At 36.0% G+C, this 16191-nt stretch overlaps 1 protein-coding gene across 5 annotated transcripts in view; it reads left to right on the top strand.

The window, feature by feature from the left end:
• The window catches only part of LOC117095597 (canalicular multispecific organic anion transporter 1-like), a 97770-nt gene extending 88402 nt beyond the window's left edge, over positions 1-9368 (top strand). For all 5 annotated transcript variants that reach the window (XM_033232166.1, XM_033232168.1, XM_033232167.1 and 2 more), the window contains 7 exons: positions 137-263; positions 1635-1736; positions 4307-4450; positions 5734-5892; positions 7456-7622; positions 8660-8854; positions 9192-9368. In XM_033232166.1, coding sequence (XP_033088057.1) covers positions 137-263; positions 1635-1736; positions 4307-4450; positions 5734-5892; positions 7456-7622; positions 8660-8854; positions 9192-9330 — 1033 coding nt within the window. In that variant the 3' untranslated portion in view covers positions 9331-9368. The remainder of the gene's footprint in view (positions 1-136; positions 264-1634; positions 1737-4306; positions 4451-5733; positions 5893-7455; positions 7623-8659; positions 8855-9191) is intronic.
• The last annotated feature ends 6823 nt before the right edge of the window (positions 9369-16191 follow it).

Genomic DNA, 16191 nt, shown 5'->3' on the forward strand with positions numbered 1-16191 from the left:
TTCCAAGTAAGTGGGGGAGAAAAAAGAAAGCAGCTCTTTCTGTTTACGTCTCAATTTCCCAGAGAAGACAGTTAGTACTAAATGCACCAAAACTTTTCCATCTCAGTTACTCAGGAATATATTCCATTTATCACAGGTGGCTGTCTGTTAGACTTGAATTTCTTGGCAACTTAATGGTGCTTTTTGCTGCACTGCTTGCTGTGCTGGCTGGCAATTCTATAGATTCAGCAACAGTTGGTTTGTCTATATCCTATGCCCTAAATGTAAGTAAAAATGACTTTTGTGGTATATGGTATGTTTATAATCCAATTAATTAAACATTCTTCTTCTTTGCTTGTCTGAATTATATATTATATTAACTAAGTAATGAGAGACAAATCTGGATTGCCCTGGAGGCTCATTTCCTTCTCTATCTTGCTAGTCGCAGGAAGCTAGCTCAGCAATTCTAAGTTAACTTATAGGAAGAACAGGCTGATACTCAAGGCTGAGTGCTAAAGGACCAGGAAATCCTGATGTTCCATAGTTACTCAGAAGTTTCCTGCTCTCCTGTCCTGGTGGATTTATAGAGTATTACAAGGGTAGGGTCCCTTTCCAACACAGCTGGTGTATCTCATTTGCTCAGCTTAAGCAAGAAGATAATGCAAGCTCTAAGGAGAATATATGAGCTGTTTCTCTTTGGCTTGTAAGTTTTTCCCTAATAAACTCTATTTGATATTACACTGCAATGCACTAGTGGTAGGATGCATGCTCCCTTTGTAAAATAACAAATGCCCTGAACTGCTTCCACATTATGAAGAAGATAATCTAGGTGATTGTGTTATATACTCTTGGTCCCATATCCAAAAACCTTGAGCCAGTTGCATTTCAGAATTCAGAATTTGGGCTGTTAGAAAGGAAATATGTACATAGCCATATCCAGGGCCTGGTTCAGAAGCCCATAATCAAACACTACTGCATATACCCACTAACTGGATTAAGCAAATGCTTTGAAGAGCCCCACATCAGTTCAGGCCAGGTGAGGTATCAAATGGGTTGGCACCAAACTCAAGAAAAAAACTGGATTGTACAAGTTTTTTGACTTTTAGAATTCTGTTCAAAGTTATACCCTTAGAGAACCTACATTTGGGAATAGAGTGAGAAGAAAATATAGATTTTTTTTTTTCTTTTTAAGGGGAGCAGGAATAGTTAGAAATCTAGGAGAATCTTCCTTCTGATGGAAGGTAGTGAAGAATGCCAAAGTGTTTGCACACTGGTTTTTTTTTTGTCATTTAGGATGCACATTTTTTTTGAGGCATATCCCATCAATCTTACATCATTCCTATCATTCCTTATACCCACTATGCACTTCTTGCATATATGCTGAATTATGGTCTATCTTATCCCAAGTAATTCCATTATTTATGATATTAATGAGTTTAATATCCTTAAACACAAATATGTATATGAAGAAATATGCTTATTTCTAGAGCTGCTAAATAATCAAAAGAAATAAAGTATATGAGATAATAGGTGACAAGTTCTTGGCAGATTCAAGAAATGAAAAATAAAACTTCAGAAAAAATAAAGTATTATTTATGTTCCAAAAAGCTAAAGAACATACATTAAGCTCTTGTTTGCTCCACCATACCCCCTAGATAATTCATTCTCTGAATTTTTGGGTAAAGAAAGCATGTGAAATTGAAACCAATGCAGTTGCTGTTGAAAGAGTTTGCGAATATGAAAATATGGATAAAGAGGTAAGCACACCTCCTGTAATCCCAGCACTTTGGGAATCGTGGGAGGATCACTTAAGTTCAAGAGTTCAAGACTAGCCTTGTCAACATAGTGAGATTCTGTTTCTCAAAAAAAAAAAAAAAAAAAAGTAAGCTAGGTATGGTGGCTTATGCCTTTAGTTCAAGCTACCTGGGAGGGTGAGGTGGGAGAATCTCTTCTGCTGGGAGTTCAAGGTTGCAGTGAGCTGTGATCACACTCTAGCCTGAGTGACAGAGCAAGATCCTGTCTAAAAAAAAAAAAAAAAAAGTATGAGAAAAAAAGAGGTAAGCACTCCTAAATAATCAATAAATGGATTGGATGCAGGAGTAAGACATTGTAATGTACTATAAATTGACATTAAAAACAAATGTTAAGCAAACCTGCATTTCCAAATTCATGTCATATTCAGTGTTTCAATGAAATTAAAACCAAAATTGTTATAAAGTGGCCTATTATTCTATATATCACTAAAATAGAAATAAAAATACTCCTAATTAAATTAGGATACACCCTGAATTATAAGATATATCCCTACTTCAATGAGTTATACAAATGCAAGATCATAGCCTGTTTCTAAAAGGCACAGTGATTTGTCCTCTACTGATGTGTGGTGTAAAATATACAACTTACAATTATAACTTTGTGCAGATTTTACAGTGAGAAAAGTGTCTTAATATAGTCAACTCATAATTATTTAGATTCTGCACAATTTCTAAATGAATTGCATTTTATTACTTGTACCTTCTGTTCTGTTTACCCATCATTAGTATCTCCGTGAATGGGAAGGGAGAGGAGAATAAATCAGTCTATTTTGTTCTCTCTAATTAACTGTAATTTGGGAGAGTGAAGAGTTATTTCAACTATTGACAGAGTATAATATTTGAGTTTCTAAAATATTTTACTTATCTGGGTTGTTTCTGCTTCCAACTTCTATTAATTAACAGGGCAGATGACAAAGAGATGACTTGGATTTCTGTTCCTTCTTCAATCCACCTAGGAAGCTATCTTTCTTTTTTATCTTGTAACTCCTCCTCTTTCACTCATGAATCTGAGGAACAGGTACCTCCTCCAAAGAAAAATCTAACATTTCCCATTGCATTTTTGGTAATATCTTTTCCTGTTTTCTCTCAGATCTTACTCTATTAACCACCTCTTCTAATTCCCACTCCCCTGCAGTTCCTCTCAGCCTGTAACTATGCCAAAATATTTTCTGCATTCTCCAACTCCTACTTGAACTTTGAATTTTTCTCTGGATTTTTCCCAAGGTCTTGTCTTCCTTCTCAAAGAAATTTCATGAAAAATTAGTCTACCTTCACAATCTTCAGTTACCAATATTCAACTTGTTTAGTCTGTCATCTCATGGCTAATATCAAATATTATTTTTCTATATTTTCTAAATTTTTGCTCATGAAATATATTTCTTTCACATTAGAAAAAAATGACAAAAATATGTGTGTGCACACATTTAAACAAACAAAAACCTTTATGTAATTCGATGCAAGTTGTGACAAATACTGCTACAAAAACTCTTGACATGGAAGGATGAGTGTGTTCAAATAACCTTATTCAGCCCTCTACACCTGTTTCTCTGCTTTCCGTTACAGAAAAGTTCTTTTGCAAAGTTGCCTGTGCTTGTTTTTCTATTTCCTTTTCTCTGATTCATTTTTGGACCCTCTCCAAACAGGCTTTTGATCCCACTGTTCCACTGAATCTTCCCTCATGAAGATCACAACTGGTTCTTTGTCAGTCCTCACCTACCTGACCTATCATTTGATGTTAGCCATCACTCCCTCTCCCACGAAACACTTTACCTCACTGCCCAGGCATCACGCAGTCTTGTGTGTTCTTTTACCTTGTGCTTTCTTCAGTATTCCACACAGGCCCCTGTCTTAGGTCTTGGGCACAACTAATTAGTTCCAAATAGTTATTAAACCCTTTGCCTAGAATGTTCTTTCATTGGTATCCACCTAGCCTTTTCTCTGACCAGAGTCAACAAAGCCTTTCCTAACTACCCTGCTTTAAATGACACCTCCTCCTTCTCCCAACCCTGGCTGTTTCTTGTCTTATAAGGCTTTATTATCATCCAACATGCTGTATATGTTATATGGTTCTTTTTGTCTCTCCCCACTACACCCCTTAAGGGAAATAATTTTTATCTTTTTTTCTCACTGCGGAACCTCCAGCAACTAAAATAGTGAATGACCCAGCAAACCTTCGGGGAATTAATGAATGACAAGCTGTCCTTATCTCAGCTAAAATTTCAAGTTATCTTCAGGCCCTTAAAAGGATTTTAGAAAATTTTTTTCTTAATACCTTGATAGAAGATGAGAAGTCTTGTTACCTCAAAATATTTATTTCTAATATTTTCCTATAACTAGATAAGTTTCATGTTGGTAACATTTAAAACTATTTTCAGAAAATCATAATATCTACAAATATCTTTCATCATTTATATTCATTTTTGTTACATGCATAAGAATTATTTTGGAGGGAGGGATTTTTTAATTATAATTGCTGTTTAAAGTATTTATTTTTTGTTTGTTTTTGTTTTAAGGCACCTTGGATAATGTCTAGAAGACCCCCATTACAATGGCCTAATAAAGGTGTAGTAGAATTTATTAATTATCAGGCTCGATACCGAGATGATCTTGGTTTAGCATTGCAAGATATCACTTTCCAGACTCACGGGGAAGAGAAGGTATCATATATATTTCATATGTTTTAGTTTCCCTTTTATCTGAATGCATTCATTGTTGAGTATAATATGATATTGAATATAAGGTATTCTTTTGTTACACAAAAGTAATAAAGACATGTGGTTGGTGTGTACTGAATATATTTTCCCTCTATAAAAATTACATTCCTTAATTAAATTGCTCATATACTACTGTGAAACATAATTTTGGTGTACTTAGTTTTTACTTCCTCTATAAAATGAATTGCAACAATAAGTAAATCGTTACCCCAACACAATGAATCCATATATTTAACTATTTGTATACTTAAAGACATCGTGTTTTCCAAAACCATTAGAGAGATGGGAAAGTGTTTGAAACGCACTTTAGTTAGAACAAGCAACTTACAAAACTATCGGTAGTATATGATATTAGTTTTATTTTTTAAAAAAGCAACCAGACACATTAGCAAAAATATTTTTGGAGCAGAAATATTTTTGGAACAGAAGCAATCGTCCTGAAATTTTCATTACCCCAATGACTTCAACAGATTTCTGTTTTTTCTGATTTATTTTGTTAGACTTAAGATTTTATATTAGGGCAAACGAACCACTTTAATATTCTATCTGCCTAACGTTCCTATTAATACCAAGATGCAAATCAGCAACCAGAAGATATTGCTCTTTAGTTCTCGTGGTCATAGGGAAATGTTTAATCACTGAGATGTTTATGACAAGATGATTATTTTGGCCACGAGTCAAAATCCTTAAACACTGTTTTTGGCTGCCTGTAATAGTTTTAATGCAGAGTTGCTTTGGTACGCCATGGAAATTTACAGACATTCCTTTGAATTTTCTAGTCTATCTGGCAAAAGATTCCAGTGCCCTATTTGTTTCTTTGCTTGTTTGTTTCAATGAAGGGAAGATAGAGAAAATCTATTTTCTGAAAATCTCAATAAAACCACTCATTATCATTGCTTCTTTTGCCCTAAACTTTAATGGGTAGTTTAGGGGTGGTTCAGGAATGACCTGGTTTTCCTGGGTCTGCTGGGGATCTTTGGTGAGAAAGTAACTAATTTATTCAAAACTAAAGGAAAAACACAGATTAGTCAAAGCCTTTCCAGCAAGTAAAGAGAATTTGGATAAAGACTGGTCCTTACAGGTCACCTGACATCTTCCATGCCCATCAAGGTTAGTCTTGTTGACAAAAATTGGATCCCACTGACCTGATACCTGAATACATTTGTTGCCAGTGCAAAGGCCTTGTTTCCTTATAAAAAGTAGAGTTTATGATTATTTCATTACAGATTGGAATTGTGGGAAGGACTGGAGCAGGCAAATCCACACTATCGAATTGCTTATTTAGAATTGTGGAGAGAGCAGGAGGCAAAATTATTATTGACGGAATTGATATATCAACTATTGGACTTCATGACCTTCGTGGCAAACTTAACATTATTCCACAGGTAAAGCCTATGTTGCCAGTAATCTAACATTATTCCACAGGTAAAGCCTGTATTGCCAGTAATCTTTCTTAACCCACTCCAAGAAAATCTGTTTTCTTTCTTTTTAAAAATCTGCTCCTTCCAAGTCTATGAATTCATTGTCTGAAGCCATATCATTTTAAATGGAATATATGAAAAACTGCTTCATAATTGAACCCTCTTTAAATACCCTTATCATAAAGCATTCCTCCTAAAAGCATTTATCTATTTGAAAAACCAGTACATCCTTTTGATACAATTCCTTCATAATAGTAAGTACAAATAAAAATCAAATAAATAGATCAGACTGAAACACACTGATTTTTTTTTGAAAAAAAAATTACTGAAGTTTTTGCTTAGTTGTTAGTTTGAGTGTAGAATTTTGACTCTTTTTCACTTGAAGTTTAGAAACATTAAAAAAAGAACAGTAATTCAGTTAGATCTCTTTTCTCAAGTTCTTTGATTTTTCCATCTGTGGAATCAAAGGAACTTGATCATTAAGGGGCATGCAAACTAACTTAAAAGTATGCCTCTTAAGTCAAGGATGAAATACTCAGCTGAAACTGGGTGCAGTGGCTCACGCCTGTAATCCTAGAACTTTGGGAAGCTGAAGTGGGTGAATCACCTGAGGTCAGGAGTTTGAGACCAGCCTGGCCAACATGGTGAAACCCCGTCTCAACTAAAAGTACATAAATAATCCGGCCATGGTGGTGCACACCTGTAATCCCAGGCACTCAGGAGGCTGAGACAGGAGAATTGCTTGAACCTGGGAGGCGGAGGTTTCAGTGAGCCAAGATTGTGTCACTGCACTTCAGCCTGGGCAATAGAGCCGGACTCCGTATCAAAAAAAAAATAATAATAATAATAATCATTGTACTGTCTTCTAAAAATATATTACAATGTCATATTGTTCAGACATATGCTTGTATTCATGCATTTACCTCAAAACAAATTTGAGTAAAATCTGGAATTCTGGAAGGGAAAAAATTAGTGGGAAAAAAGAGCCATCAGTCGTTCTTCTCTTATAGATAGAGTAAAATATAGTTTCACTAGGTATCTTGATATAGAATAAAGAAAACGAACTTAATCCTCTTTGAATTCTCTTCAACCACTAACTTACCTTCGTGTGGTGTGGACAAGAACTCTTTGGATCTTCCAGCTCACTCTCTGTAAAATAAGAATACTAACTTCTATCTTTCTGAGTCGGTATACTGATTGATAATATTATATACATACTACATTTCATATTTATTGTATGTTATATCCTTGACTACATGGCAGGAATTATCATCATTATTTTGGTGCTTGTTATTATTTTCAGTAATAAGAATAGGAGAAAGAAAATCATGAGACTTATGATGACTTCATATGAATTATAGTTTATTTTGACTCTCTTCTGTTTTTGTTTTAAATATAAAATGAATTTGATGACTATAGTAGGTCTGATAATTTTGCTTTCTCCTGCTTTGTTTTCTGAGTCTGACTTTTAGAAATGTATTTATGCCTCATGACAGTAAGATTATGCGGCACTATTTTCTGCTCTAGCACCCTGTTTTATTTTCTGGAACCCTTCAAATGAACCTGGATCCCCTAAACAAATATTCTGATAGCAAGCTGTGGGAAGTGCTGGAATTGTGTCACTTAAAAGAGTTTGTGCAGTCCCTTCCTGAGAAGCTACTGCATGAGATTTCAGAGGGTGGTGAGAACCTCAGGTAAGCTGCTAAGAGCAGAGCTTGTCCAAGTTATTCATTCCAAGCTCTTTAGAAACTTGAACTGGCATCGAAGAGAAATATAGCTCCTGAGCCACCAGGGCCTGTTTAAAGTGCACCATGGCCAATTCCCTCTAAGGAAGAGAAGGAAAAAGTAAATTGTTGCTGCAGCCTGGGAAACCACTGGCTAAGAGAAAGGAAAGAAAAAATAAAGAACAATGCCCTATGAAAAGTCACTATTTAATTCAATCTTCTTTTGTCAAGACTGCTACTCTGAGAGCCTCGTTCCTAAAAAATGTTGTAAGGTGCTACTTTGCCTTCACCGTTGTTTGTTGCCTTAAGATAGCCCCCTTCATGTGACCAGAGACCCAAGGAAAGTGAGCTAGATCCCTGTAATGGCCTGCGTGGCAGGACTCCCATCACTCCTTCTTTGATCACTTTCTCCCTACCCCTCTGTGTTTCTGCAACATTGGTCTCCATGCTGTGTCATGAGTTTGCCAGGCCAATTTACGCCTACCACAGGGATTTTACGTCTGCTGTTTCCTTTATCTGGAACAAGTTTTTACTGGAAATCTGCATGCCTCACTCTCCATGTCCTTCAGTCCCTGTCTTAAAACTTCTCCTGAGGATTTCTTTGGCAAGCCCATCTAAAATGCCCACCCCACACCCATACTTTATACCCCACTTCTGTGTGTTTGAATTCTTCTTAACACTTATTATATACATATTATCCATGAAATTACTACATATAATGTTGCACTGTACTCGTATACCCCTCCTACTATGATTTTTACTCAATTATCTTGCTTATTGCTTTCTGTGTTCCCCTGAGAACGCATCTGCTACACAGAGATTTTTGTCTGTTTGCTCATTGGTCTAAAGTCTGGCACTCCCTGAGTAAATATTTCTTAAATAAAAGAACAAATGAAGTTGTGGGTGAAAGAATGAATGAATAGTGGTACCATCAGAATTTTAAAACATGAAGTGTGTTACCATAAAGTCCATTGTTGAAATTATTATTATTATTATTATTTTAACAGCATGGGACAAAGGCAGCTGGTCTGTCTTGCTCGTGCTTTGCTTCGAAAAACAAAAATTCTCATCTTGGATGAAGCAACAGCCTCCATCGACTTTGAGACGGACAAGTTGGTGCAGACCACAATCAGGAAGGAGTTTTCTGATTGCACCATCCTGACCATTGCTCACAGACTGCAATCTATCATTGATTCAGACAGGTGTGCTTGCTTTCTTTTCAGAAATAAAATCATTTCTGCCAAGATAAATATTGGGTATATGAAACACACTGATTACTTGCCAGTCATAAATAATTATATCTGTGCTGAGAGATACAAAGTTTTCCCTAATGATATAAGAGGTATTTTCCAAAATAATTGAAGGAAAAGTTAAAGCTAAAAGAATATTAGAGAACTTGATATAGTTCCTGAATTAACTAGCACCTATATGTTGAACTGAAATAACTCATACACTGGTCTAAACTTTATATTAGCAGGATCAATAAAATGTGAGGTGGAAGACTGTAGGTTACCTGACGCTATTCTTTTCACATTTCAGGGTGCTTGTTCTAGACTCAGGAAGCATTGTGGAATTTGAAGCACCTCAGAATTTGATACGTCAGAAAGGACTTTTCTATGAAATGACAACGGACTCTGGAATAACACAAGAATCAGGCACAAAAAATAAATTACTTTAGCTGTATGTTAATTTGCACAATAAAAAATCACTACAGTGTATTAGTATTTAAAAAGCAAAGATGTCACAAGAACTGAAAACCAAACACCGCATGTTCTCACTCATAGGTGGGAACTGAACAATGAGATCACTTGGACTCGGGAAGGGGAACATCACACACTGGGGCCTATCATGGGGAGGGGGGAGGGGGGAGGGATTGCATTGGGAGTTATACATGATATAAATAATGAATTGATGGGTGCTGACGAGTTGATGGGTGCAGCACACCAACATGGCACAAGTATACATATGTAACAAACCTGCATGTTATGCACATGTACCCTAGAACTTAAAGTATAATTTAAAAAAATAATAAAATAAAAAATAAAAGCAAAGATAGAAGAAAAATGCACAAGGGCAGGCCCCTGCCATGAGTTGGCACACACTCTCATAGGCACCAGTTTCTTTTTTTGTTTGCTTATTTGTTCGAGATGGAGTTTTGCTCTTGTTGCCCAGGCTGCAGTGCAATGGCGCGATCTCAACTCACTGCATCCTCCGCCTCCTGGGTTCACGTGATTCTCCTGCCTCAGCCTCCTGAGTAGCTAGGATTACAGGCACCTACCACCATGCCTAGCTAATTTTTGTATTTTTAGTAGAGCCAGGGTTTGGCCATGTTGGCCAGGCTGGTCTCGAACTCCTGACCTCAGGTGATCTGCCCGTCTCAGCCTCCCAAAGTGCTTTGATCACAGGCGTGAGCCACGGCCCTCTGCCAGCACCACAGTTTCTAACCATCCTGGGCTGTACCTAGACTTCCCTCTTCCGTTCGTGCTTGCCTTATTCACATTGGCCAACATGCTAAGTGCCACTTGTCCTTCAAGTCCCTGACTTCATTTGGGAGTTCCCTTCTCAGCGTGTCCCCTGATCTTCCCCTCTGCCCTCCAGTGTGATCTAGACGCCCCTTTTCTGTGCTCTCATTAGCCCCGTGTGCATACATTTATCATGGCAGGGCTCACACTCTATTTTAATTTTTAAGTCTGCTTTCCCCTTGAAGGCAAGTGACCAGTTTTAATCATCTTTGTATGTTATGTTCCTACCATCGTGCCTTTCACAAAACTGATACCCAACAAATGTTTGTAGAATGAATAGCTAGACATTTTAGAGTACTATATGTACTTATTTATATATAAACTGATGTGGGCTGGACACTGTGGCAAACACCCGTAATCCCAGCATTTAGGGAGGCCGAGGTGAAAGGATAGCTTGAAGCCAGGAACTTGAGACCAACCTGAGCAACAAAGTGAGATCCTGTCTCTACAAAAAATAAGTAAATATAATGAAAAAAATGAGACGAGCATGATAGTGCACGCCTGTAATCCCAGCTACTCAGGATGCTGAGGTGGGAGGATTGCTTGAGCTCAGGAGTTCAAGTTTGCATTGAGGTAGGATACACCATGGTATTCCAGCTTGGGTGACAGAGAGACACCCTATCTTAAAAAAAAAAAATAAGTTTTAAAAGTATATTTTGAGCTATTGTACAATTTATGAAATGATTAAGAAATCACAGAAAAAAATTATTCAACTGCTTTTTGGAAAGAATAATTATATATTAACAGATTTTTTTATAATTGTTTAGAATGTTTTATGTTTTTATTATTTACCTTTGAGTAAAAGAAAAAGCCTAGTATTTTCTTTGGAACACTATTTTTTGGTTAATATACCAACCTCAATGGGATATTTTATTACATTTATGAGAGGATTGTTGATTTGTAGTACTAATCAGATTTAAAGGGCTTTTTCTTTAGTAGTTTTGTTTAAAAGAAGCAACATTATGTCTCTGAATTGTCCTTCAAATTTAAAGTCTTTAAACTTCAATAAAATTTTCTTTCAAGAAGGTTTTAATAAAATAGTTTAAAATGTTCTTTAAAGCCCATCAACCATTTCTTTTGTCCTCCTTTCTTCCTCCCTGTGCAGCCCTGTACAACCTTGCTTCATTTCCCAAGGGTGTTTATGAAAAGTTACCTTAAACTAGAAAACTTGTATTATCTAAAATCTCCTCCCTTAAGGATGTAAGCTACTTGAAGTGTTGTCCTATCTGTACAATCCCTGAAGTGCTTTGTAAACATTGAATAAATAGCTGTTGAATTATATTAAGAAAGGAATCAAAATACTTCATTTATATGAGTTAAAAGATGTTTTAGCTCCCTATTCCTATAATTTCAGTAAATCAGAGAAGCTGCATAATTTTAAAATCTAATGGGAAATCAACAGTAGCCTGGATAAATTGTGGTATATTCACATAATATAATTCTATCTAGCTATGAGAATGAATGTACAACAGCTACTGTGCACATTAGGCAATCTGATGAATCTCACAAAGAATATTGAGTGAAATAGCCACAAAAGAATATTACTATATGACTCCATGGTTCTAATTATATAATTTTTTTAAAAGGAAAACTAATCTATACTATTAGAAGTTGGGATACTGGTTATCCTTGATGGGGAGGGTTATAATAGGGTACACAAGGTAGACTTACGGGGTAATGGTAGCATTTTGTTTCTTGAATCTGAGTACTCATTCAGTTTGTGAATGTTCACCAATCTGTATATTTAGAATATGTGTAGTTTTCTGCATATATATACGGATATATATTATCTTCATATGTAATACAGAGTAAAAGAAAAGCAAAAGTAAGAAACATAAAAAATGACTAAATCAAAGCTATTCAAATATAATTTTATTGCTTTAAGAAATCAATATTTTATTCATACTTCAATTATGTACATCAAGTTTGTTCAATTATTGATGTACACTAGAAGCAGAGTGCAATGTACTCAAAGTGATTGGATTACAGAGAGGTAGCACATTTGTAATAAAAAAGGTTATTCCATGATTGTATGATTTGTTTAAAGATTGTAACTTCAAAATAGATTCATAAAGTAATGGTACATTTCAATATACAAAATATTTACCATAGCTGACGGAGAAAAATTCTAAGTAGCATTAAGTTGCTTTATTTGAGGATAATGAGAATGTTTATTATTGAAAGCCCACGATGTGCCAGGTAATGTGCAATATATTTGGAACATGTGTCACTTTCAATTTTCACTCAATAATATCAGGAAGGCATTATCTACTCCATTTTATCAAATACAATGCTAAGATTCCAAGAGGAGCTGGTCCAATAAGACAAAGAATCAAGGTCTACGTGAGTACAAAGCTGAGGATGCTCTTTCTAGTTCTCCACCAAGATGTCTCATTCCTAGAAGAGTCACTAAAAAATAGTCTGTAGTTCGAAAAAGTTTCAAAATCTTTTAAAAAACGGGATTTTAAACCAATATCTTTGTGGGCATACTAAATAAAATTAGTTTGCGGTGGGGGTAGGATCCATGCCTCTTTAAATATAGTATTAGGCTGGACCATATAAAATAGTCATTTCTGTAGGTCAAGAAATGGCTGAATAATGGCAATTTCATTTACTTCTAAACATAGCCTTGATATAGAAGTGTTTAGAAAACTTAATGTTGCATTTTAATATGCATGTAAATAATGAATAGTTCTACCTGATCTAAAGGGCCTTCCTTTTAAAAGAAAATTTAAAAGCTAGAATGCAAAAACATAGTAGTTAAGAGTTCAGGATCTCAAGACAGGATACCTATGTGAACTCAACCACTTAATAGTTGTATAAACTTGAGTAACTTTACATATTTCTCTGTGTTTATTTGGAGTCATAATTCTATTTACCTCCTAAGTATGCTATGGAAATTAAATCATGTAATACATGTAATCACTTAAGACAGTGTCTAGCATATAGAAAACATCGAATAACATATTGGCTATTATTTAAACACCAAAACTCCTTGTTCCTTATAACCATAGTCTCATATTTACAAAATCACATCATAGGACACTTTATTTATTTATTTATTTTGAGCCAGAGTCTTGCTCTATCGGCCAGACTGGAGTGCACTGGCATGATCTCAGCTCACTGTAATCTGGGCTTAAACAATTCTCCTGCCTCAGCTTCCTGAGTAGCTGGGATTACAGGCATGTGCCACCATGCCTGGCTAATTTTTGTATTTTTAGTAGAGACGGGGTTTTACCCTGTTGGCCAGTCTGGTCTCAAACTCCTGACCTCAGGTAATCTGCCCACCTTGGCCTCCCAAAGTTCTGGGATTACAGGCATGAGCCACCACACCAGGACACATTCCTTTTTTTTTTTTTTTTTTTTCAAATGGAGTATCTCTCTGTTGCCCAGGCTGGAGTGCAGTGATGCAATCTTGGCTCACTACAACCTCCGCCTCCTGAGTTCAAGTGATTGTCTTGCCTCAGCCATGTGACACCACACCCAGCTAATTTTTTATATTTTTAGTAGAGACAGAGATTCACTGTGGTAACCAGGATGGTCTCGATCTCCTGACCTCGTGATCTGCTGGCCTCGGCCTCCCAAAGTGTTGGGATTACAGGCGTGAGCCACCGCACCCATCCCAGGACACACTCTTAAGTAAATAAAAAGTACAAAAAGTTTATAAAAGCCTATTTCATACACAGCAACCTTGGGATAACTGGAGATTCAAAGAAGATATAGGCCTCAGTGATGCATAATATTGTCTCAGTGAGATCAAGCAAATATGAGGAGGCAGCAGTTAGGAAATTCTTCTAGCTCCTTCTAGTTCTCCTTTCCTACCTTCCTGGATGCAAGTAGATCATTTTTTAATACAAGAAGTAAGAACTTCTGGTTGTACTGTTATCGACATGTCTCTAAATCTTCTTATGAAAAGGAAGGCTATCTGGTAATTCACGTGTCTACTGTGCTGCTGAGTTAATGGGCCGAGGTAATGGGTCTGAACCATAAGAAGAGTTCCTGGCTTCTTGATGATTGCTATCTAGGTAACCCAGGCTTCTCACTAGTTACTTTCAGAATGGATAGTCTGAACTTAGTTATCATTGTTGCCCAAAGATAGTAACCTTTTGCTTATCTCAATAATGCTGCAAAAAAAGAAAAGGAATAGGCATAGGAGGAAAATGTAAAATAGATCATAAATAGAAAAATATTTTTGATGAATTTGCTTCAAACATTTAGAAAGAAAATAACACATGCTTTTTTTGTGTGACAAGGACAGTAACATAGTATCAGTTTTGAATTCATGTTTAAACAACTCAGATCTTCATTAATGCGCTTGTGATGACTGGTTTATCGCCTTTTAAAACTCTGATATACACAGTAGAAATAATGTGGTGATCAAGACAAAGACTAAAATGAATGATTTGGAATGCAAGACAATGGAGTGCAAAAGGAACTAGGCGTAAATATTAGTACAGCTTCAGTCACCACTAATTCCCTGTGAACATCTGCTTCTGACTTTCTGTTGTGAGCATTTGTGCAACAATTTCCAGATTTTACAGAACATCCTACTGCTTGACCTATATTACCATACCTGTCTACGATATTAGAGAGGTAACAAACAAGAATTACTATCAGTCATGATACGTAAGGTCTTGAAAAGTGTCGTTTCATATATTCTGTTAGACTTTTTAGTTAATACAGGCAGAAGGAAAATCAGTTTTCTTTTATTCCATCTTGGGCAGAAGTACAAGTCCAACAAAAGATAATGTGACCAAATGTTTAACCACATAAGGGTCATAAATTGAAAAGTACAAGCATGAAAAGAAGTAAAACAAGGAAGTGTAAACAACCACATGGCTTGTTGTTCTCGGGTAGAAAGAAGTCCCAAAATAGAGAGTACAAAGTTGGTTAAGGTGGCTCCATATCACCTGGGCTGTACCTATCTGTTTCAAACATCCACAGCATGTTTGTTGCTTGGTAGTTGCAAACCCCTTGCTATCTCCAGTATCATGTCTGCATTCCAAGAAGTAGAAATGAATGGTGACCAGACATTTGTACAATCCAAATGTGTAAAAAAAAAAAAAAAAAAAAAAAAAAAAAGCCTGAGTTTATACCTAGTGATTTATGTTTATACCTAGTGATTTATGCTTATATCTCATTGGCCAGAATATGTCACAGAGCCATCCCTAGCTGCAAGGGAAGCTGGAAAATATAGTTTTTGAAGTAGGGATATTGCTGCTCCAAATAAAAGTGGGTTTTGGAAGTAAGCATGAATAAAATAAATATTATGATAGCATTTAGCAGGGTCTGCCACAACTACTCAAAGAACTTTTCAATCATGTCAAAATTATCTTATTAGTTTAGCAACTTGGGAGACAGAGGAAGGGTACTGATTACACCTAATAATTGAGACCCAATTTCCGGTATCCAACAGTCCATGTTAAATAATTTAAGGTGAATGAACTCTAAAAAAAAATGTGTTTTTATCATATTAGCTTTACATACATACACATACACATTCACACATATATATGTATACATATAATATATATAAAATAAGTCACAGAGTTACAAGTGTTAGAGCATTTGAAATTTTTTAGGTGTTTTAGGTAGGACAATTAATAAGTAATTCAATGAGGTATCAAACAGACTGTATTTATTCCTGCTTTAAAATGAGAATAATTTAATGTGAGGCAAATCATTTATAATTCTTATCAAAACAAAGTAAATGCTTTACCGAAGCAAAATTTTTTTCATAGTTCATCAGAAGAACCCTCAATAATTTACAGAAATTTTAGACCCATTGAATTAGGCTCTGATGATACTGGGGAATGTAACCTATTTGTTGCTCCTTAATAAGCCCACATAAGGGTGGCTTATGCCTGTAATCCTAGATTTTGGGAGGCTGAGGTGGGTGGATCACCTGAGGCCAGGAGTTCGAGACCATCCCAGCCAACATGGCGAAACCCTGTTCCTACTAGAAATACAAAAATTAGCTGGTTGTGGTGGTACCTGCTGTAATCCTAGCTACTCAG

This window comes from Trachypithecus francoisi, unplaced genomic scaffold (genome assembly GCF_009764315.1).
Source record: "Trachypithecus francoisi isolate TF-2019V2 unplaced genomic scaffold, Tfra_2.0 Lachesis_group14, whole genome shotgun sequence".
In the NCBI taxonomy this organism is placed as follows: Eukaryota; Metazoa; Chordata; class Mammalia; order Primates; family Cercopithecidae; genus Trachypithecus; species Trachypithecus francoisi.